Source organism: Sminthopsis crassicaudata, chromosome 5 (genome assembly GCF_048593235.1).
Source record: "Sminthopsis crassicaudata isolate SCR6 chromosome 5, ASM4859323v1, whole genome shotgun sequence".
Classification (NCBI taxonomy): domain Eukaryota; kingdom Metazoa; phylum Chordata; class Mammalia; order Dasyuromorphia; family Dasyuridae; genus Sminthopsis; species Sminthopsis crassicaudata.
The window spans coordinates 271131709-271156709 of NC_133621.1; the positions used below are offsets into that span (position 1 = coordinate 271131709).

The 25001-nt window shown below is 31.8% G+C and overlaps 1 protein-coding gene and 1 long non-coding RNA gene across 4 annotated transcripts in view; one reads left to right on the forward strand and one right to left on the reverse strand.

Moving 5' to 3' along the window:
* Window positions 1–7: 7 nt before the first annotated feature.
* Window positions 8–15730, forward strand: LOC141544653 (uncharacterized). Its single transcript, XR_012482735.1, has 3 exons — window positions 8–164; window positions 6064–6158; window positions 15582–15730. It is a non-coding gene; the product is annotated as an uncharacterized LOC141544653 (long non-coding RNA).
* The window catches only part of LOC141544651 (ankyrin repeat domain-containing protein 26-like), a 52497-nt gene continuing 33316 nt past the window's right edge, over window positions 5821–25001 (reverse strand). For 2 of the 3 annotated variants that reach the window (XM_074271049.1, XM_074271048.1), the window contains 5 exons: window positions 16638–16895; window positions 15588–15688; window positions 13667–13805; window positions 6720–6762; window positions 5821–5992 (listed from right to left, as the gene is read on the reverse strand). In XM_074271049.1, coding sequence (XP_074127150.1) covers window positions 5865–5992; window positions 6720–6762; window positions 13667–13805; window positions 15588–15688; window positions 16638–16895 — 669 coding nt within the window. In that variant the 3' untranslated portion in view covers window positions 5821–5864. The remainder of the gene's footprint in view (window positions 5993–6719; window positions 6763–13666; window positions 13806–15587; window positions 15689–16637; window positions 16896–25001) is intronic. The other variant, XM_074271051.1, reaches the window with a different exon arrangement.

Sequence of the window (25001 nt, forward strand, 5' to 3'; positions counted from 1 at the left end):
CTGCTTGGGGTCATAAATCAATTATGTCATAAAGGGGAACTCAAACCCAGTGTATCTTTATTCTCAGACACACTCCCTGCGCAGTAATGGTAAAGCCCTTCTCTTCTCACCTCTTTAGATTCTATTAGCATGGAGGCACCTTTTTAGTCCTAATTCTGTGATAAGTATGTCCAATTGAGTTACTTTAATTACCTATTCTTTTTTGTTTGTTTAAGTAAGTTTATTTTTAATACATATTGCTTTAAGGATTGTGTTGGGGGAGAGAAATCACAGTGAAAGGGGAAAAAAACAAAACAAACAACCATGGGAGAGATTAAAAAAAAAAAAAAGTGAAGCATGGATTGGTTTTCTTTGGATCACTGAACTACTGAAAAGAACCTAGTCTTTCATAGTTAATCATCCCATATTCTTGCTGTTATTGTGTACAATGTATTCCTGGTTCTGCTTGTTTCACTCAGCATTAGTTCCTGTTAATCTTTCTAGGCCTTTCTATAATCAGGTTGTTCATCATTTTTATAGGACAATAATATTCATTACCTTCATGTACCACAACTTGTTCAGCCATTCACCAACTGATGAGCATCCAATTCTTTTCCAATTATTTGCTACCACAAGAAGAGCTGCTACAAATATTTGTGCTTCTGGCTCCTGCCCGCTCCTTTATGATTTCCTGGGGATATGATTTCCTTCTCAATAATGACATTTCTGGGTCAAAGAATATGTATTTTATAGCCCATTGTCCATAGTTCCAGATTGTTCTCCTGCATGGTTGAACCATTTCACAACTTCACCGATGATGCTTCAGTGTCCCAGTTTTCCCACATGCCCTCCAACATTTCTCATATATTCCTGTCATCTTAGCCAAACTGAGAGGTGTGAGGTGGTACCTCAGAGTTTTAATTTTCATTTCTCTAATCAATAGTGATTTAGAGCATTTTTTCATAGAACTATAAATGCTTTAATTTTGTCATCTGAAAATTTTCTGTTCATAATCTTTGACCACTTATCAATTGGGGAATGACTTGTATTTTTATAAATGTGACACAATTCTTTTTATAATTTGAGAAATGAGATCTTTATTAGAAATACTGTCTGAAAGATTTGTTTCTGTTTGTTTTGTTTGGGCAAAACATTTTTATTTAATGTAATCAATGTAATGTATCTCATGTTCTCCTAATTTGTATATGGTATCATCCTTTATGCCCAAACCATGTTTCCATTTTGACTTTATTTTGTTTTGAGGTGGGTGATGTTGGTTAAATACCTGTTCTTTTAACATGTCTTCTCCTCTTTCATTTGGATTCCATCTCTTCTTCCTCCTTATGTCTACTTTCAATTCTTCCAATACTACTCTTTGGGCTCACTTTCTTTTCCTACTAAAGATGGAATCTTTCTCCTCCAGCTCAAGTCAAATCAATTTCTTAAAGCTTCCTGAATTTCTTTATTATTACCTTTTTTTATGACTGAATTTTTAGCATATCTAAGACAAGAAATCAAGGCATTATGCCTCATGCAACAACTCTTGTAGGCACACGTAAGTTTTTTTCCACCTAGGCATCTTCCTGATCCTTCCCTTCATCTTCCTTCGTTCCTCCCTTACTCCATCATTCCAATTTACAGCTAATGCTTTGCAATGTCTAGAAGCTCAAGAAACATTGTGCCCTTTTAATAGACTTGCCACCCCTTCCCAGAGACCTCTAAGACCTCTAATTGGGAACTAGAATACTTCTGTACAAGTCTCAAAGTGACAAGCAGTTTTCTACCACTCTTGTCCACAAGAATTCTAAGAAGAAATCACTCAGCAAAGGCTTTTGTATTTTTTTCTATTGCTGCTCTCCTTGCTGAGAAATTTCCAATACCATTTCCTAGCTATATTGAGGATCCTGGTTCCAGTAACTAATCCCTACCTCGTGTTGATAACTCCTTTGCCTAGTCACTTAGATGAATTTCCACAATTATGAGAGGATACATATTTGCACTGTAGATGTGCCTTAAAAGGCTTTGCAGGAATCTATCTCAGGGTAGCTAATACATGGTGTGGCCATATGGAAGGACATAGCTTGTTCATTCTTCATTCATCTAATAAACATTTCTTAATAATTATATTAAGATATTATATAGAATAGGTTTTGTAGTAAAAATAAAACATTCAAATTTTACCATTTTCACATACTGGTTTTGTGAGCCCAAGCAAGATTCTTGATCTTTCATAGTTAATAGGCAACTCCCTAAAGCAGAAAAGTTGCTAATCTGCTAAAAACTTCATAAACACACACACATGCATACTTATACATGTGTGCATATATATATATATATATATATATATATATATATATATATATATATATATATATATATACATGTGCATATATATATATATATATATATATATATATATATATATATATAATTTGTATACAATTATTTGCAGATTTATTTTGGATAGCATATATGCTCATAAAATTACATACCTACCTGTGTTTATGTTTCTATATATGTTTATTTATTTGTACAATTTTTACTTTGTATTTGTAATTTGCTTTGATTGTGTATTTCTACACATGTATGTATATAAGCATCATGTATGTTTTAATACACACACATTACTTAAGCTAATTCTGTGCATTGAAGATATGTCTTTTGAGGGGCACAAGAATAGTGTTAGCCTTGGGCAGAAAAAAGTATGGACCATGAGGATTAATTACTTAAAATATTATCCTCCTATGAAGCCTACCTATTTATAGATTCTTTTGAGGAATTTTCTTCCACTATTTCATAAAAATGTAAAACACAATTAAAACACAAATATTAATACATGATGTGCATGTATTAATTATGAAAGTATTATTTATGAAATTTTGCTACACTGTTTTTTTTGAGACCTGACTCGCTTTACATGGAAGTATGCTATAGATAAATGTCTTAAGTATCACATTTCTGATGGTAGAAAAAAAGTTTTTTGTAAAGTCTTAGATATCTGTTAGTGATTCGGTTAAATTAACCTTTTCATTAGCAGGTTGCTTCACACTAACAGAGCACAATCTCTCTTGCAGTTATTATAAAAAGAAAGAACAACCTGACATAACATAATTACTCTGAGTTTTTTATGTAAGTAGATTGAGAAAAAACACATTTCTTTTACATTCCTCAACACACTCTTCCCAGTGCAAATGTTTGTAGGTATAATCCTGCCACATTCAGCATGACATGGTATGAGCTGTTTAGTCCATTTTGTAAATCAGGGCATATCTAAGACTGTTCTGTTTAGGATGAGATAGTTGTAGTTCTCCATGGGCAAGAGGTCCCAAAATAATGTCCCTTTTATACAGATTCTACCGTCCCTAGAAGAAAAAGGCTGATGCAAGCCAGTGTGTTTTCTCTTTTCAAGACTTCCTGGGGAGAAAAGCTGAAAACAAAAACAAAAACAAATTAAGAAGTACAATGCATATCTATTATTTCTTCTGACATTCTCCCCTAAAATATAGTCTAAAGACAATGAGATGAGCAGTGAATTTAGCACTTTTTTCTATCCCATTTCACTGAATACATTATTGTATTATTTGATTCATAACCATTCTCCAAAATGTATTTTCTCCAATCCGTCCAATAACATGTTGCTAGATTTCTTTTGAACTAGGTACATTCAAGTAAGTATGAGATTTCATTTGCCTGGAACTGATAATGCTACAAATCACCTCCCCTGATAGGAAATTTCTTTGCAAATTATATTCTTAGTGAGTTAGACTCTTGAAGCACTAAAGGTTAAGTACCCTCTATAAAACCTATTAGCCAATGTGTATCAGAAATTGGTTTTAAGTACATGATTTCTTATTATAACGTTCAATTCTGTATCCAGCTTTTTCAACTGTCTAGGACCAGAAAGACTATTCATTTTGATAAACAAACTAAGAATTTGGAGTTCCCTCTATCCCCTGATAAATTTTAAAATAAGACTTAGATATAGAGCACAATGTATACTGCATACCTATTAATAATTTTATGAGTGACAAATATGATTCTTAAAATTTTATCCCCATTAAAATGTAACTAAACTAAAAATGTCATGCCATATTGTGAAGGATAAAACGGTATTCTGTGACACGTTTTCAAAAAGTGGAGGGTCAGAAAAAGTTAACTAAATTCTTACAGAATAAATTATCTACTCCTCCACCTAAGGTGGATAGAGAGAGTCAGGAATGATTTTGCTATGGGGCATTTAAAAAGGCAGAAAAACATTCAATCCCTCAATGCTGAAGAGGTGGCACATTGGCTCCAGTCTCATTTTATATCATAAACATAATTCAAAGAACTTGCCTTATATTATGTGGCAATGGGATCTGTATAGAATAAGACATTGTGGGCTTGTACATTACTACTTGTCCAGTCACTTCTGGGACAGGATCTCAAGCAACATTATATTTCAGGGTTTAGAATCTATTTCTTTTTCTTAAAAATATGAAAAACCATTTAAACTGCACTATGGAATCATTGTAGCAAAACTTCACTACAGTTTTCAATTACATGGCCACATTGAAAATTGAGTCAAGATCAGAGCAGGTTGATATTCCTTCCCTTTTTGTAGCACATAAGTAATTAAGTAGACAGAAAAGCAAAATAGGATAATAGGCAAAATTATCCGTTTAATTTATCTTTTTATAGTAACAAGAAGTGTATTCATAATAGGAATAGGAGGTATTTATTCTGATGAGAAGAATAATTACTTCTTGTCAAATAAATTTAAAGGTAAAAAAAATAATTTTAACCCTACCAACACAAAGTTTCAAAATTAGCTAGCTGGCTGAAAATGAAGAACTGGCAATTCCATTATTGAATATCTCCCCAGACGTAGGAAAATAAAGGGAAAAAAAATAGAGTAAAATAACCAATAGTGCACATTTAAAAATTTAAAACGAGGGCCATATAATATTTATAAAAATAGAATGTGAGTGGTCCAAAGGTTATGAATTGAGACAAATAAGGAGCCTTATTAAAAGAAAATGAATTTAGGGTTATTCAAGGGAGACTCTATAATCTGGATGAGACTTACCTCAGGCGCAGAAAATATATGTGCAGATATCAAGGGGTCAGTGTCCATGGACGATCCTTGCATGAAAATGCCACTTTGTGAACATTTCCTTTTTGAGTCCTTGCAGGGATTGGTCAAAAAAGGCTGTGACCCATGCATCACTATCCCACCAGAGGAGCTATCACTGTGGAAATTGAGAATATCCCATCTCCACACAAGAACCTAAGATCGAGCTCTGAGCAAAGGAAGTGACTCTGAGCAAAGGAAGGATCCACAGTTCTCTGTGATGAAGAGGATCTCAGCTCTTTCCCACCATCTGAGATTCATCCTCTTTCTAGGGCCAGATTTTTATAAGGCTAGATGTCTAGACATTCAAGAACAGCTATAATAGATATTGAATAATTCCACTGATTGACATGTGATAGTTGAGTGACATCATATGTCAGCAGGGTCGCAAGGTGGGTGAAGTAAGAAATATTCCACAAATGGACAGGCTTCTCCTTAGTGTAGGTGTGAGGAAATGGTACAAGTCATGAATTGGATGATCTAAGTGGTCATAAGATGATTACCTGTTGCTATTAAACCAGTGATTAATTCAGAGGTACAAGAATTTTGGGGGGGACTTTGCATTTAATTATTAACTCTGTCACACTGAGCTTGATCACTATGAGAAGGAAAAAGAATGGCGGAAGGATGCTAAATTTCTATAATTAAGCTAGTTAGATTGTGCAGGTCAAAGCTCTTGTGTCTTACATACAGAGCTTTGATATCAAATTGATGAATAGTGATGTTAGTAGAGTTCTCGATGTACTTTATTTTTTCCTTTTTTTAAAGTTCATTAATATTTTTTAAAATTTCTTGAATAATGCTGAGTTGGTCTGGAAACTGGATCCCAATTCAGATTTGGCCTTCTACTGTATACTACTGGTGAAGCCCAGCGAGATGTAGATGGAAGCTCAGAAATATCTGTGGAAAAAAAAAGAAGAAGAAAAAGCAATTTATACATGTGTGTGTATGTGCATTTTTTGTATTGGCAGTAATGGTTCATCATATCAAGGAATTTTGGGTGCGAGAATCATGGAAATGGTCATTGGTCCAAGTGAGTCTTAAGAGTTTGCTGAGCATTTTGAAGGTAAGTGACTTGTTCATGGTTTTAAGGACTATATTTCATAGAGAGAACTTCAAGATTTTCTGGAAGTCATCTACCATACAGGATTGTTTGGAATTTCAAATCAGCTAATATATTCAAAATGCAAAGTTTAAGATCCTGAATAAATGTCCATTTCTATTATTGGAGCAACTCATCAGATTGTTCACCTAATATTATCATTTTACCTTCTGAAGTAGCAATCGGTACAGGAACTGCAATTAAAATTATGTTCATAGTAGTCTATTTGCTTGTGTTGTCTATCTGCTCATGCTTATGTTCGAGCTCTATTTCCTATTTATAATATTATTGCCTTCGGGCTCAAAATGAAATGAACTGTGACAATTATTTTATTTGCCTATCAGAAGAAATACAAACCACACTTTGATTTCACTATTACAACAACATCCTCCTCCTCCTCCTCCTCCTCCTCCTCCTTCTTCTTCTTCCCATTGAAATAGCACTTTAGGGGGATTTTAAAGGTATATTCACAAATCAGATAGAGCATAAACGGTGACATTTTACTTATGAATCATTTGAACATACCATCATCACTTTTAGCTACAGAGTTTTCCATCGCCTGCTGAATCTGAAATAACATTAAAATAATATTTCAAAAAAATGAAGTAAATGAAGAATAAGGAACTACAGATAATCCAAACAACTCACAAAATTTGTTTTTATAAATTGCAGGTATCCAAAGAAATTATTAATAAATGTACACATTAATTAAGTTTGACTATTGGTCATTCATCAGAAAATATATAGCTATAAAATAGGGCTTAAATTTTTTCCACTCACAAATCCCTTTTTAATAAAGACTCATTTTTTATCTTACTCCAGATATATAGATATGTGAAACATATACAAATCAGATATTTACCCTTAACAAATTATAACTTTGTGACCCCCCACACTCAGAAATGAGGGCCCATATAGAAGGTGGGATCTAATAAAAGATGATACTATTATTAAGAGCATCAAGAGTTTATCACTATTAATTATATACCAAAAAATATGAACTTTGTTAGCATAGTAGTTATGTCTCAGGTTTGATATATATATATATATGCCTTCTACTCTAGGCAAATATTACCCTTGTTATTATTACTATTATTTTTTTTTTTGCTGAATATAACATTTTTCTTTAAAAAGAAAATCAACAATGAGCCTATACTTTAAAACAATTGTAAATATTAATACTTCACTAAGCTACAGACAGTCCACATATAAAATGTATATCAATTTACATGGAGCAAAACAGAAAATTAAATACTTGGAAAAAATTAAATATAAATATACACACATATGTACATCCATAACACATAGAAGGGGTGATGAAGAAAAGCCTAATTCACTTGACATGGCAGAAATATAAAGATTTTGTTTTGAATTTGAAGATATCTCCAATATATATGGAGTAAATTTGACCAAAGAGACTGGGTTGAGCATTTTGATCCTACCCTTTTGATAGGCTTGACTAGGTACTTGTTTTATGTGTCCTCTGACACCACAAGGGGGAATCCCAAAGTTTCTGTTTCCCTTTAAAGGCCGAATTCAAGAGAATGGCTCAGATATATACCAGCCAGATCTGAAGCAATAATCAATGTGGCAACATCATAAATATCCAGGAAAAAGGAATTCATTACTTGTGAGATATGACTAATGTCCCAAATACGGTATCAGTGAGCACATTCATGCTCTCTGTAGAGGCCAAGTTTCAAAGTCAGAATAAGTATCTAACTCTAAATTTTCTTCTCTATAAGACCTTCTTTTTATACACACACACACACACACACACACACACACACACACGAGTATCATATTTACATACATGTATATGAATGTCTACCTATGCAAATATGTTCAGAGTCATTTGTGTACAGAGAGTGAGATTTGAATCCAAGTTTTCCTGCTTTTAAATGTAGCAACGATATATTCTTTCAAGGTGGAGCTAAGATGGCAAAATAAAATCCAGAATTCAGCCAACTCATTCCCCAAATGCTCCAAATTACTTTAAAGAAGGAATCTAAACAAAGTTTAGAGCATCAGAACATCCCCAAAGACAGAGTAGAATATTTTCCAGCTGAAGACAACTTAGAAGAGCAGCAGAAAACATCTGTGACACCAGAATGGAAATTCTGTGCAGCCCTAAACCCAGCCCCAGCATCCACAAGGTGGGCCTTCTCAATCCACAGCACTACTGGTAGCTTCCAGATATCCCAGGACAAAAACACCAAAGAGGACTTAGACGTTCAGCAGAAAAGGGCTGGGGCTCCAGGGTGTAGGAGGCTAGTCACTGGGCCTGCCCTAGCCCTAGTCCTGGCCCTGACAACATCATCACAAGGTGGAAACAGCAGCAGTGCTGGGAGCTCCTGGACATCTCTGCCTGGGTACAACAGGAAGGACATGTTAGTTCACAGAAGAGTGTCTGTGCTACCAGGGGTGGGAGTAGGGCAAGTCGTCCCAGCATAGGTAGTGCTACCGTGACCCCAGTCGCAAACATGGTAACCACAGCATCAGCAAAATAGGACTCTGTTGCTTGAACGCACTAAATCTTACAGCTACAGTGGAGCAAGGACAGTCCAAAAAGCTCCAAGGCAGAAAAGAGTGTTTGTGGTCAGGTTCCTTGAAGAATCTCTGAAAACAGATGCACCAAATCCCTGAAAGTTGGGTCAGAGCACCCTCCACTCTGAAAACAGAACCCTACATTATCAAAGAGGTAAAAGCTGAGCAATAAGTAGCCTAGAGAAATGAGCAGAGAACATAAAAGCTTCTGACCACTGAAAGTTATAGTGGTGGTAAGGAAGATCAAAACACACTCAGAAAATAAAAACGTCAAAGCTCCTACATCCAAAGCCTCCGAGAAAAGTAAGAATTAGACTCAGGACATGGAAGAGCTGAAAAGCTTGAAAATTAAGTAAGAGACTTAGAGAAAAAATTAGGACATGAATTGAGAAAATACCTAAAAAGGAAATACAAAAGGCTAAGGAGGAAAAGAATGCCTTTAGCTTTTTAGCTCAATTGGCCAGTAGGGACAGAAGGTACAAAAACTCACAAAGGAAAAGAATTCCATATAAAAGAGAATTGCACAATGGAAGCTTATGACTTTATGATAAGTCAACATATAATAACGCTTAAACAAGAAAAATAAAAAAAAATATGAAATATCTCATTGGAAAAACAACTAACCTGCAAACTAGATTCAGGAGAGATAATTTAAAAATTATTGGTCTACCTGAAAGTCATGACCAAAAATAGAGTCTGGATATCATCTTTCAAGAAAATTATTAAGGAAAACTGTCCTGATATTCTAGTACCCAAGAGTAAAACTGAAATTTAAAAATCCACTGAATACCTCCTGAAAGGAAATTCCAAAATGAAAACTCTCTGGAATATTACAGCTAAATTACAGAATTCCAAAGCCAAGGTAAAAATACTTGCAAGCATCCAGAAAAAAACAATTCAAGGACAGGGGAATCACAGTTAGAATAACACACTATTTAGCAACTTCTACCTTTAAGGATTCTACCTTAAGAATATGATATTCTTGATAGCAATGGAGGGAGGATTATAACCAAAATTCACATTTCCAGAATAAGTAACTTATATTAATGTTTCAGAGCAAACAAACAAACAAACAAACAAACAAAAACAAAATAATGGGGGAAAAAAGAAAATGAAAACAACTTGGAAAATAAATCTGGGTAAGGTGTTTTAAAAATTATTGGTGTACCTGAAAGTCATAATGGGAAAAAAAGAGCCTAGAAAAATTTCAAAAATACTACCAAGGAAAACTGTTAGGATATTCTAAAATGAGAAGGCAAAATAAAAATGGAAAGAAACCTCCTAAAACAGATCCCAAAATGAAAACTCCCAGGAATAATAAAAGAAATTTCAAAACTCCCAAATCAAGGAGAAAATATTGCAAGCATCCAGAAAGAAACAATTTATGTATAGTTGAGCCAAAGTCAGATTAATAAAAGATTTAGCAGCATCTATATTAAAGGACTGGGGACTTGTAATATGATAATCTCCAGAGTAAAGCACTTAGGATTACAAGAAAGAATTACCTATTCAGCAAAACTAATAATAAGAGGACTTTCAAGAATTCATGACAAAAAGGCTAGAGCTGAATAGAAGATTTGACTTTCAAATACAGGTTTCAGAAAAAGTCCAAGGGCATATTCAATCAAGTAAAATCATAAGAGACTTTGTAAGGTTATTATCTTGTTATTTTTCTACATGGGAAGTTGATTCAGACAGTTTGAAGGAGTTTCTATAGTTAAAGGGCAGAGATATGAGTTGAATATGAAGGGATAATATTTTGAAAACTAAAACTATAAGGAGAAGAGAGGAATACACTAGGGAAAAAGGGAAAGAGAGAGGTGAATGACATAAATTATCTGCCTGAAAAGAGGAAATTAAAAACCTGATTTTACAATGGAGAGGAAGAGAGGAAGAGAACTATCAGAATTGGTTCAAAGAAAAAATACCATACTCGCTCAGGTATAGAAATCTATATTACAGGAAAGGAGGTAGGGAACGGGGTATGAGAAGGATGGAGAGTGATAGAAAGGAGGACATACTAAGGGAGGGGAGGTTAAAAGGCACAACCTTTTAAGGAGGGACAGGGTGATAAGAGAGAGAACAGAATAAACCGAGTGGGGAATAAAATTAGCAATTGTAATTGTGCAACGAATTTTGAGGCAAGTTTATCTGATGAAAGCTTCACTTCTCAAATGTAAGAGTTATAGCCAAATTAAAGAAAAAATAGGAGCCATATTCCTATCTGATAAATCATAAAGATATGAACAGTTTTCAGATGAACTAATCAAGCTATTTATAGTCATATAAAATTTTTCTAACAGTAGATCGGAGAAATTAGACATAAACAACTCTGAGGTACAGTCTTTTAAATTGGCTAATGGGGCAGAAAAGGAAAATGACAAATATTGGAATGAATGTGTGGGGGGGAAGGAGATATTTATGCATTGTTAATGGAATTGTGAGCTTATTCAAACATTCTGTAAAGCAAACTGGAAGTATGTTCTAAGGTTCCTAAAAATCTTATTTACCTTTTGACCTATACCAATATATGGCATGTCTCCTAAATAGAATTATTTTTAAGAAGGGAAAGGAGGCCTATATATTCAAAAATGTTTTATAGCAGTTCATTTTTCAGGACAAAGAATTAGAAATGAAGGGGATGCTCTTCAATTGGGAATGACAGAATACATCATGCTACATATCACTGTTGAAATAATAATTTTATAAGAACATTATATATATATATATATATATATATATATATATATATATATATATATATATATGTATATATATTTTATAAAATAACCTATTAGTAGGATGTTTTCAGTGAGATAAGTTCTCTGTGAGATTATGCAAAGTGAAATGTCCTGTGTATAAAGTAGTAGCAAGTTCTCATCAATGCAATGATTGTGCAGGACTTATGATGAAAAATGTTATTCACATCCAGAGAAAGAATTGATTGTGTCATAATACAGATTGAAGCATAAATTTTTATTTTCTTTTTTTTTTTTTGAGAGGGGAGGGAGAAGATCTGTTTTCTATTGTAGCAACATGACTTTAATAGAAGGTTTTTGCATCACTTCACATGTAGTTTCACTGTGGGGGGCGCTAAGGAAGGGTTATAGTAAGGAGAGAGGAAGGGGGAGAATCTGGAACTCCCAATTATATACATAAATGTAAAGATGACTGACCTGTAATTTTAAAAATATTAAATTTGAAATGGGAAAAATGAGATATATATTACATAAAACCTTAATGTTGTAGATGAAAATATTATAACCAGAAAAATTAAGTATAATAATCAATGAAAACAAAAGGACATTCAAAATACTATTTTAATTTCAGAATTTTATCTCAAGGAAACCTGGACTTAATAGAAAATTTAACATATAAGAACAATATGAAAAATGAATTTGTGTGTCTCTTATACACGTACAATATGTGTATGTATGTGTGTGTGTGTTATTCTTTCTTGGTATATACACATCAGAAAGGGTACAATATCCTTCAAAATCTCTAAAGAAAATAAGATTGGAAGGAATAGGATAAGGTGGGGTACAGTAGTGTGGGTAATTGAACGGCAATGGGGTAAGGTGTGTAGATTAATATGAATGGGATAAAGAGGAAAGTATGGGATTGGGGGAAAAGATAAAAAAACATATCCATGGTGGTTGGGTAGAGGAGGGGACAGCTGGTAAAGCCTAAGTCAAAAAGAAGAATAAGCAGGGATGGGAAAAATAAGCAATAAATACTAATATAATACCAATGTCCTAAGTAAAATTTATTAGGAAAAAATATAGAAGTAATAATCCCCAAATTCCGATAAAGTCAAAGATTTAATCAAGAAACAAATCTACATTGTTTTTCAGTCATAATAATCTTTTAGAAGTATGTGTAAATATGTATAAGTGCATGTACTTATATATTTTGTATACATGAATATGTATGTATATAGGTATATATGTACATTATATTCATATATATCAGTAAATATATATATATATATGATATATGTGTGTATATGTGTACACACACATATATGTATATCTGCAAGCCTCCCTGGAGACATGAGGAAAAGAGTGAAAAGTACCAAGAAAAAAAAAAAAAAAAAACATAGCAGAGAACAAAAGTAAACCTAGAAGAAATAAAAGAAAAAATGGACTGTTAGGAATATAATGCCTTCTATTATTATATATGTTTTCTTGAAATTGAAATTTATTCCTGCATATTTTGAATCCTTCACAATGTTTTACTTGGCACATGAAAAGATTCTGCTTTATTTTATTTTACTTGTTTTTATTTTCTTATTTTATGTTTATGTTTTAAGTGACTATATATATATATATATATATATATATATATATGTATATATATATGTATGTATAGGAAAGAAAACTATTTTAAGATGCTAAATTATTGAACCCATTGAAAAAGAAAAAATATGTTAAATTGGTTTTCCCAATTCCATTCATCCTAATCCTTTAATTATGGAAACTACAGTATTTTTCTTCCCATCAGCTTTGTGTCATTAGAATAAAAAATGATTACAAAAAAAAAAAGGCACTAATATGAGGTTACTTTAAAAACAATTAGATTTTGACTAAAGTGTTCCAGGTTACAAAGAGAGAGTCAAAGAGAAGATTAAGCCATGTTGGCTACACACCTTTTCACCATTGAATTATCATTAATTTAAAGGAATGATACTTGTGGATTAAAACAAAACAAAACAAAACAAAACAAATAAACAAAAAAAACAACTTTAATACACAGCCTTTAAACTTTAAAGAACACAAAACTTTAAAAATATCTACATTTTTTATTTATTATTAGGCAAAAAAAAATCATCTTTTTTGAAAAATAAATCCCAAAAATAAATAAGCATGAAATTTTACATTATAACTTTAGGATAAAGAACAAGAAGGTGGGAAAAAATGACTAACCTTTGAAAAGCAGTCTTCAGTAGAACTTTCTGAAGACTCTGTATTTTCAGGAAAATATATTGATCTTCTTCTAGGAAGTACCAAAGAAGTATCAACAAATTCATTATTCATTGGCTCCAGAAAGGGACCTGTAGTAAATCTGTTGAGTAAAATTTTACTTTTAAAACTTTAGGTTTACTTTTGTTCTCAGCTATGCATTTTTTTTTTTTTGTATTTTTCACTCCTCTCCTCATGTCTCCAGGGAGGATTGTAGATATACATATATGTGTGTGTACACACACACACACACACACACACACACACACACACACACACATACAAACATATATATATATATATATATATATATATATATATGTTTATATATATGTGTGTATATATATATAGTGATATATATGTATATAATGAACATATATACCTATATACATATACATACATATTCATGTATACAAAATATATATGTATATGCACATATACATATTTACACATACTTCTAAAACATTAATATGACTGAAAAACAATGTAGATTTGTTTCTTGATTAAATCTTTGACTTTGTCGGAATTTGGGAATGATTGCTTCTATATTTTATCCTAACAAATTTTACTTTGGATACTGGCATTATATTAGTATTTTAGTTTTTCATTGATTAGTCTGCCATAAGTAGCCTCTCTTTGGTTCTGTGAACATTTTACAGCACATAAATGGCTATTAATTTTCTTAATGGTTGGGTTTTTTTTTAATACTGTCATAATTGTGATTTTTTTCTTAAAAAGTTTCTTGACTCAGAAAACAATGAAATTATATGTTATACATTTTTTTACATAATTGAATTATTTCTATTAAGGTCTTTTTCTAGCAAATGAATGGTATAAAGAAACTGAGTGAAGAAAAAGTTGTTTGTTTTGTTTTTGTTTTTGTTTTTTGTTTTGTTTTTGTTTGTTTTTATCCAAAATGGCCTGGGGAAACTGAAAACAAAACAAAACAAAATTAAAAACAGAAACACAAAAGATACTTGCAAATGCTGCATTCCTTATTTATCTGATTTTAAAGAAGCCATTAAAATCACTTTATTCTATAAATTCAAATGGAAATTACTAGGTCTTAAAGAAATCAGGTAGGATCCAAATCACTCTGGGCTAAAAAACAAAATGGATAGAGAACATAAAACCAAAGCAATTTAACATTTTCAGCAAGATATATACCAAGGAAGTTTTACCCATCCCCTGTTCTTTAACCCATTATATCTTTTGGCTATACAATACTCTGGTGTAAACCCCTATGAGATCCTACACTTCTCATTTTCATTATCTGATGAAGAGTAGTAATAATATCTCATATATTGCTATGATCCTGTTAATATATTTCCCACAACACTTTAAAATGTTTACTCTTGTCATTTGCTGAAAACATAGTAATGTTTTTCTGATTTACAATTTTTAACTATCCTGGAAGGACTAATCTGTCTCAAATACTGAAAAGAAACAATAGGATATATAAATGAGACACAATTAAAAATTAGTTATTTTTATTGGATCATTTCATTGGATTGAGGACTAAAAAGGCATCTTAAAACCCCAGTTTTAAACATGCTCATTTTAAAGACAAAGAAACTAAGGCACCAGGAGGTTCAGTGATTTGTCCAAAATCATACAGTTGCAAGCATCAGAGGTAAGATCTGAATCCAGGTCCTCTGACTGTAGCCAGGGGATCATCTTTCCATTGTATTCCTTTCAAACTAGTTGACATTAAAAAATAAATACATAAATAAAATATTTATATAAGTATAATCTCCCAGTTAACCCACATTTTCCATTGAGGTCATAGATATGATCATTAATGTTTTGTTATATTCCAAATGGAAATCTTCAAAAGCAATGTAAATTTATATGCTTTTTTCTTCCTGTCTGTGTTTAGGTGTACCTGTGTTCTTGAGAAAAGAATTTTCTGTATCTCTTCAGCTCTGCCTTCAACTCTTGATTTCCGGTGTTGCTTTTGCAAAATTTAGCTTTCAGTTGTTGAATCTAAACCAAATGGAAAACAAAGAATAAAGTTCACAAAAATGCTTGACTCTATCTTGTAAATTCTAAGACTTTGTTGTCATATTCTATTAGCTTTCATTTTAATTTCAGACAGTGATTCAGAGGGCACTACTAAATTGCAAAACATAGATTCTAACTTTGAAATGAGTCATGATCAAGATCAGCTGAATTGCATTTGAATTGGAAAAAGACAAAAAACAACAAAAACAACTCAATTTCTACTAGATGTTAATTCACTAATTCTTATCCTTGAGTTTTATCTCTTTAGATTATTATAAACATATGAAATACAATTTTGAAAAAAAATTACCTCCAGATGCTTTTAAAATGTTTTCCTCCAATTAAAATTTTCGTTGAAAAACAGACAAAAACTAAAAGAACTCACTTTTTGAATATTGCACCAATTATATAAAAAAAAACAATTTGATAGTATATATGGTTATTTTTGCTTATGATTTCAAAGATGTAAAATAGGTACCTTGAGTGGTAAATAGAACTAGATTTGAGAAAGAGAGTTGTAAAATGAATGATTATATGAAACTTTAAAATAACAATTTGGTTCATTACATGGAAAAACCACTGCTGGACATCCATCATGATACTTAAAAGTAAGCTAAGTGCATTATAGTTGCCTTAACTATGGTCATAAAACTATCTGGGAAACAAAGTATTCTAAATAGATAATTTAACATTTTTTCTGACAAGGGAAGAAAATAATGTATTTTCAGAATTCACATCAGTGGGCAATAATTTCTTTTCTTCTTTCTGTTTTTTTTTTTTTTTTTTTAAGGTGATACCAAGCTTAAGGAGACTAAAAGGTAGAGGGAAAAATTCTAAAGAAAAAGATTCTGAATTTATAATAGGGGGGAAAATGATAAATCTGCATTTACATGGAAATATTTTAAAATATAAAAGTGATAAATTAAATAACCTTTAATAATGGATTGATTTTTTTTAGTTTTCCTTTAGTCTCTTCCTTCACTTGTTTTTTAACATTTGGTCCATATTGTTCTACTTGACTGTAGTTATGTATTTCTAATTGACACTTAAGACGCAGCATGTCAAATTTCTGTTTCAAGGTTTCCACTGTTTCTTCTTGAAGACATCTATTTATAGATTCCATATGCCTATTTGTGGAAGATACAGTTCTTGAAGCATCGAATTGTTGCTGAAGTTCTTCATCATGTTTCTATAAGGTATCAGTTTAGCAAAGTATAGAAGTAAATATCTTTTGACTTAAATAATCATTTAAAATTAAGATTAAATTAGTCTTAATTGTAAGCTTTAAGAAAGTGTTTCTTTATCCTTATCTTATAGCTATAAAATATTTTCCTAAAGCGATTATTAAAGCAAATTAAGAAATTCAAAACAAAGGTAAGATTGAAAGAAGAAACCACAAAATTACTTTACTAGCTTCTATATAAAGTTGAAATAATCCACATTTATTACTTTATTCTATAGTTTCTTCTGGGTTCTTTCTTTTGTTATAACTCTTTTCTCTCCACCTCTTAATACAGTGAGTAGATACCAAGCCAATTCACATAAGATGGATATCAACAAAACCTTCTTAAATTATGTTAGGCTTAAAGCAAAGATAGATATTAAAAGGATTTGCAAAGAAATATGATTCCTTTTTTATCACTCTAACAAGACTGATTCTAAGGGTCAGAGTTGATTAGAAAAAAGAAAATCAATCTAAACTAATTAGAATGTCAAGGAGAGATGTGCAATTGCAGTACCAGAAAAAATAGTATGTTTCTCATCTGCAAAACTCTGGTATCAGTGCCCAAGGAATATACAACATCAACAGGCGCCTCTTAATATTCCTCAAGTGGCACAACAATCTAAACCAATAAACTAAGCAGGATAGCTACCTGTTTTCCTTCAGCCCCAGGGACTAGAGGACTGAGTGAAATATATGATACAAAAAAAAAAAATATGACATTACTGAGTTCTAAAGAGGCCAAATTCTATGCATATTAAGACGCCAATTCTGTTCGATAAATATTGATGAAAACTGCAAGACACCAAATGATTGACAGTAAAATAAAATGTTTCTAGTCACTTGTCATTATTTGAAAAAATGATGGGGTAAGTGTAGCAACTCCCAATTTTACCTACGAAATCTAAGATACATGTGAAAAATTCATAAGGACATTCTCTTTGCCAAAAGGTATCTTTATTTATGAGAAGAATTTACAGATACAATGAAGACCTAAAATAGGTAGCAGGAGGGGTTAAACATAAATAGATTCGGGAGAGCAATAGAGTTAGCAAAAAATTAGTATTTGAAAGAAACCATTAAAGAAATATTCTAGGAGCCATCAGTAGATCATTGAATGGCAGGCTAAATCCATAGAGGAATTTAGAAGTCTAACCAGAGTCAGCTATATTAAGGAGAAAGATCATTAAATGGAAGTTGCAAAGGGGGAGGGAGAGCCTATCTCCTAGCTGGCTTACTCCTAAAAAGGACTTAGCAGAAATCTTCATAAGTCTTGAGGGCCATGGAATGTTAAGGTATAAGACCCTTTTCTCCATGGAGTACTTTGGGAATCTAGTCTGGCTCAGCTTCTCTATCCCTCCTGCTGGTGGCAGGCCTTCTGAGAAGTCAGGAGACATGTCTAACCTTGCTGATTACTAGTATCAAGAATCTTTGGAGGAAGGCACAATTACAGACTTCTAAGAAATGTGTCTGGAGGACATCAGCCAGACATTCTATTATCTGTTACCTGCTATCTGAATACTTTTGTACATGATGCCTTGATTATTGTTCCAATTTAGATGTAGCAAGAATCTCACTGAATACTTAGGCATTTGTACCCCAATAGGCAAACTTTAGGTATATTAACCCTGATGTAATCCTGAATAGATTAAACTCTGCTGAGTCCCGCCTATCCCCTCCTTGTTTATGAATCAGGACAGGGGGCTGACACCTGTAGCTCTCCTATGAGCAGATCTGAACAATAAGCACACCTTTCAGAGAGTAAATATAAACTTGGGTTTTCTCAGGGGAGGAGGACAAGTAATACAGAAGAGTTGGGAAGATAAAAGTTATATATTGAGATATTGGGACTGTTAAAGATATTCTGAGAAAACATGATTCCCATCAGGGCTTTATCAAACTGTCTGGGGAGTTTCCATCATAGGTATCTTAATGATACCAATTAAAACAGTCTGGGCCCATCAAACCTGCCTTAACTATCATAAACAAGACAGTCTGAGAATCTAAGAACCTAAGTTGAGCATTTTACGATTTCCTGAGAAGGAAAGAGTTTCAGAAATCACATGGGTAGCATCACTTCTATTTAACACTTGCATAGCACCACTTTGCAAATGTTAGCTCATTTAAGCACTTCTATTTTTCAAAAGCTCTTCAAATCATTCCCCCAATTTTTGGTGATGTAAAATATCAGAGTTGGGGAAATGTTTCAATATTATCAAAATCTAACATCTTAAAAAAAAAACAAAAAAAGAAAAACATCTCTCCATGTATTCATTTATTTGTTATTCTTTCAGCAGGAGGAAAATCTTTCCTTCCCTAAAATAGAAAAGCAATATATGCAGAATACTATACTGGAAAGATTATAAACCATTTACTGGTGGAGTGAAATGAAAATCTTCCAAGTATGTCAGCCCTTTCTCTCAAACAAATTAAAATCCTGTTTTCCTACAATAAGTCAGTAACTCTAAAATCTATTTAAAGTAATGAAGGTTATTACTCTTAGTAGTAATCACCCTGAAATCAAACTGTTTCTTTATTGGTTCTATATTTTTTAAAATCTCTTAAAGCAATGCTCTTTTCAAATTTTGGGGGAGCATTCTGGGAAGATGGCAAAGCAAGATGGTCAATTTCAAGGCCTAATTTACCCCACAAATAAGACAAATCTTTGCCTCAGAGCAAAAATAAACATGAAAAACCAAGCTGACTTGGGGGCAGAACAGAATTCCTCTCTTGATACAACAGGACAAGATCTAAAGGAAGATTTTGGGCCAGGATTAACATATCAGAAGTGCAACCATCTCAAAGCTAAATACTCAGGAACATCCAGTGGGGATCCCTCAGGCTAGCAGCTTGTGTAGCTAATGTCTCTGCTGGAACTATGGTCACTTTCACCTGCCCCACTGTTTTGACCTGCCCAAATGTGGGACTGTATTGACTCCTCTTGTGGAGTGGGGGTTGGATTTCAGGAGTGATCCTCGAATGTTTAGGAATACAAGGCCCAGCTGTGCTGCTGAGATGCAGCCCTGGGCGAGAAGGAACCAACATCTGGTGAGTGCAGAAGAAGGTGGGTAGGGGCACTGCTGACTGTAGGCACTTGCAGGAGGGTGGAGTTCTTGATTTTAGGTTCCTGGTCAGAGTGGAGAGCTGAAGGGAAGCTTGAGGCACTATCCCCCACCCAGTGATTGGAGGTACTTAAATTAATACCTTCTATTAAAATATATCTTATTAAAAAAAAAAAAGACAAGAAGAAGTGGCAAAGAAGAAAAAAAAAAAACACCATTGAAATATATTATGTGAATAGGGAAGACCGGAATTCACTTTCAAAAGATGATCCTTTAGCATAAATAGTTTCTGACCCCAAAAATAATGTGAAATGGCTCCCTGCCTAAAGAGAATTTATGGAGGAACTCAAAAAAAGAATTCAAATCTTAAATGACAGGCCTTGAGGAAAAACTATAGAAAAACAAATGAAAACCATCCAAGAAAAACAAGATTACCAAAAAACTGTTAACCAATTAGAAAAGGAGGTACAGTGTCTCAAAGATTAAAATAATTTTGTGAAATTAGAATTGGGCAAGAGGAAGCCCTTGAAGCTATGAGGGACCAAGAAAAAGTGAAACAATATAAAGTATGAGATAATAGAACAAAATGGGAAATATAAGAAAAATAACAGATCTGGAGAAAAGATTAAAAAGTGAAAGTATAAAAATAATTGGACTGCCAGTAACTTGTGATCAAAAAGAGAAACTTGACACAATATAAATCCCCAGTAAAGAATACTAGAAAATTTTTTTGGAGTGATGCAAACAGGAGGGGAAAGTAGAAATAGAAAAAATCCACTGATCACCACCTAAAGAAATCCTTTGTGGAAAACACATAGGAATATAATTGCCAGATTTCAAAACCCCCAAATCAAAGAGCAAATGTTGCAAGAAGCAAAATATATATATATATATATATATATATATATATATATATATATATATATATATATATATATATATATATTTCAATACACTGCAGGGACAATTAGAATTGTACAAGAATTATCAATAGGTACAATAAAAGACCACAGGTACTAGAAACATATCTACAGAAAACCAAAAATATCACATCCAGCAAATTTGTTTACAATTTTCAATTTAAAAAAATGAAATTGAAGGAACTTGCAAATTTTCAGAACTTTTTTATCAATCACACCTGAACTTAACATAAAATTTAAAATCAAAGAGCCAATATCAAAGAGTAATTTTAAGGAACTTGACATAGACAAAGTGTTTAAACATGAACAATTTGCTTAGGTTTTTTTACATGGACAATGTATACTTTAGGATTAAGATTTCCATCAGCAATAGGGTAGCTCAAAAGAAAGACTGGCAGAGTAAAGCTTAAAAGAGTAACCATATTATACAAATTAGATGCCCAAGGTGGCATTAGGGGGATCAGGGTTCATAGTTATTAAGATCTATTCACCTAGGGAATGGATTCAATTGTCAACACTACATATATACCATGAAGGATATTGTACCTTCTAAAATCCATAAGAAAATAAACATAGAGGAGTAGGCAGATGGGGAAGCAAAACTCCATGAAGAATACAAAAAAGGAATCCAAAAGGCAACTTACGGAGCAGAATTTAATGAAGGAATCGGCAGTGATGGGAAAGATATGTGTGTATGCAGGGTATATTTGTGGGGAGATTTATATGTATATATATATATGTTTATAGACATATGTATGTAAATATATCATTTCTTAACTATAGCTTGCTTGTTGTCAGGAGAGGGATTAAATGGAGATAAGTGCTTGTGTCTTTTAGTGTGTATTATTTTTATAAAAAGATCTATATATGTACATAAATATACATCTACATCTATATGTATATCTATATCTATCTATATTTCTATATATAATATAGAAATATATATATTCTTATCTGATAAATCATAAAGATTTGAACAGCTTTCAGATGAACTAGTCAAGATATTTGTAGTCATATGAAAAATTTCTCACTGTAGATTGGAAAAATTAAACATGAACAATTCTGAGGAATGATCTTTTAAATTGGCTAATGGTCCAGAAAAGGAAAATGACAAATGCTGGAATCAATGTGGAGGGGAAAGGTGATATTAATGCATTGTTAATGGAATTGTGAGCTGATTCACACATTCTGTAGAGCAAATTGGAACTATCCTCAAAAGATCCTAAAAATCATATTTAACTTTTGCCCTATACCAATACATGGCATGTCTCCTAAATAGAATTTTTTTTAAGTAGGGAAAGAGCCTATATGTTCAAAAAATGTTATAGCAGTTCATTTTTGTGGACAAAGAATTAAAAGTTGAGGGGATGGTCTTCAACTAGCAATGAGAGAATATATCATGTTAGGTGATTATGTTGAATAATACTTTTATAAGAACATCGTGTAATATATATATATATATATGTATATATATATATATATATATACACACACACATATATATATATACATATATATATAATATATAATATACACACATATATAAATGTTTATAAAACAACCTATTAGTAGGGTGTATTCAGTGAGATAAGTTTTCTGTGAGATTGTGCAAAGTGAAATGTCCTGTGTACAAAGCAGTAGCAATGTTCTCATCAATACAATGATTGTGAAGGACTTAGGATGAAAAATGTTATTCACACCAGAGATAGAATTGATTGTGTCATAATACAGATTGAAGCATACGTTTTTATTTTCTTTTTCTTAAGAGGGGAGGGAGGAGATCTGTTTTCTATTGTAGCAACATGACTTTGATGGAAGCATTTTTCATCACTTCACATGTAGCTTCTCTGTGGGGGTGCTAAGGAATGGTTATGATGGGGAGAGAGGAAGGGGAGAATCTGGAACTCCTGATTCTAAATATAAATGTAAAAATGACTGAATAAAGGAAAATATTGAATTTAAAATGGGAAAACTGTGATAATTATTGCATTAGACCCTAATATTGTAGATGAAAATGTTGTACCCAGAAATATTAAATATAATATTGAATGAAATAAAAAGGACATTCAATAAACTCTATTATTTTCATGATTTTACCTCAAACAAACCTGAACTGAATAGAAAAATTTACATAGAAGAACCAAAATGAAAAATTAATATCTGTTTTATACAGACACAGATATATGGATATATGTATAGGTAGTATATGTATTTCTCTGTGTGTGTGTGTGTGAGCACATGTGTGTTTATGGGGTTGTTCATGTGTGTGCATGCTACTCCTTTCTTGGCATATATACAAGAAGAAGGGGCTAACACCTTAAAAATCCTTAGAAATTAAGGGGCAAGGAATAGGATAAGGTGGGGTACACACCTGTGTTTAATTAAATGGCATTGTTATTAAATGAAAACAAAAGGACATTCAAAACACTATATTAATTTCAGAATTTTGTCTCAAGCAAACCTGAATTTAATAGAAAATTTAACATATAAGAACAATATGAAAAATGAATTTATCTGTCTCTTATACACATACATTATGTGTATGTATGTGTGTGTTATTCTTTCTTGGTATATACACAAAAGAAAGGGTACAATATCCTTCAAAATCTATAAAGAAAATAAGATGGGAAGTAATAAGATAAGGTGGGGTACAGTAGTGTGTGTAATTGAATGGCAATGGGGTAAGGTGTGCAGATTAATACGAATGGGATAAAGAGGAAAGTATGGGATTAGGGGAAAAGATAAAAATGATATCTATGGTGGTTGGATAGGGGAGGGGACAGCTGCTAAAGCCTAAGTCAAAAAGAAGAATAAGCAGGGATGGGGAAAAGAAGCCATAAATACTAATATAATAGCAATGTCCGAAGTAAAATTTAATAGGAAAAAATATAGAAGTAATAATCCCCAAATTCCGACAAGTCAAAGATTTAATCAAGAAACAAATCTACATTGTTTTTCAGTCATAATAATGTTTTAGAAGTATCTGTAAATATGTATAGGTGCATGGATATATATATATATATATTGTATACATGAATATGTATGTAGGTATATATATACATGTATGTGTGTACATATATATACATGTATGTGTGTACATATATACATATGTACATGTATGTGTGTATATATATATATGTATATATATATGTATATATATATATATGTATATATATATATATATATATATATATATATATATATATATATATATATATATATATATATATATATATATATATACACACACATATATATGTGTGTACACACACATAGATGTATATCTGCAAGCCTCCCTGGAGATATGAAGAGAGGAGTGAAAAATACAAAAAAAAAAGAAAAATACACAGCAGAGAACAAAAGTAAACCCAAGAGAAATAAAAGAAAAAATGGACTGTTAGGAATATAATGCCTTCTATTATTAAATATGTTTTCTTGAACTAGAAATTTATTCTTACATATTTTGAATCCTTCACAATGTTTTACTTGGCACATGAAAAGATTTTGCTTTGCTTTGTTTTACTTGTTTTTATTTTCTTATTTTATGTTTATGTTTCAAATGAATATATATATATATATATATATATATATATATATATATATATATATATATATATATATATATATATATATATATATATATATATATATATATATATATATATATATATATATATATATATATATATATATATATATGAAAGAAAATTATTTTAAGATGCTAAATTATTGAACCCTTTGAAAAAGAAAAAATGTTAAATTGGTTTTCCCAATTCCATGAAAGAAAATTATTTTAAGATGCTAAATTATTGAACCCTTTGAAAAAGAAAAAATATGTTAAATTGGTTTTCCCAATTCCATTCATCCTAATCCTTTAATTGTGAAAACTACAGGATTTTTCTTCCCATCACCTTTGTGTCATTAGAATAAAAAATAATTTCAAAAAAAAAAGCATAAATATGGAGATTATTTTTAAAACAATCAGATTTTGACTAAAGTGTTCCAGGTTACAAAGAGTCAAAAATAAGATTACTAAACACCTTTTCACCATTAAATTATCATTAACTTAAAGGACTGATACTTGTGGATTT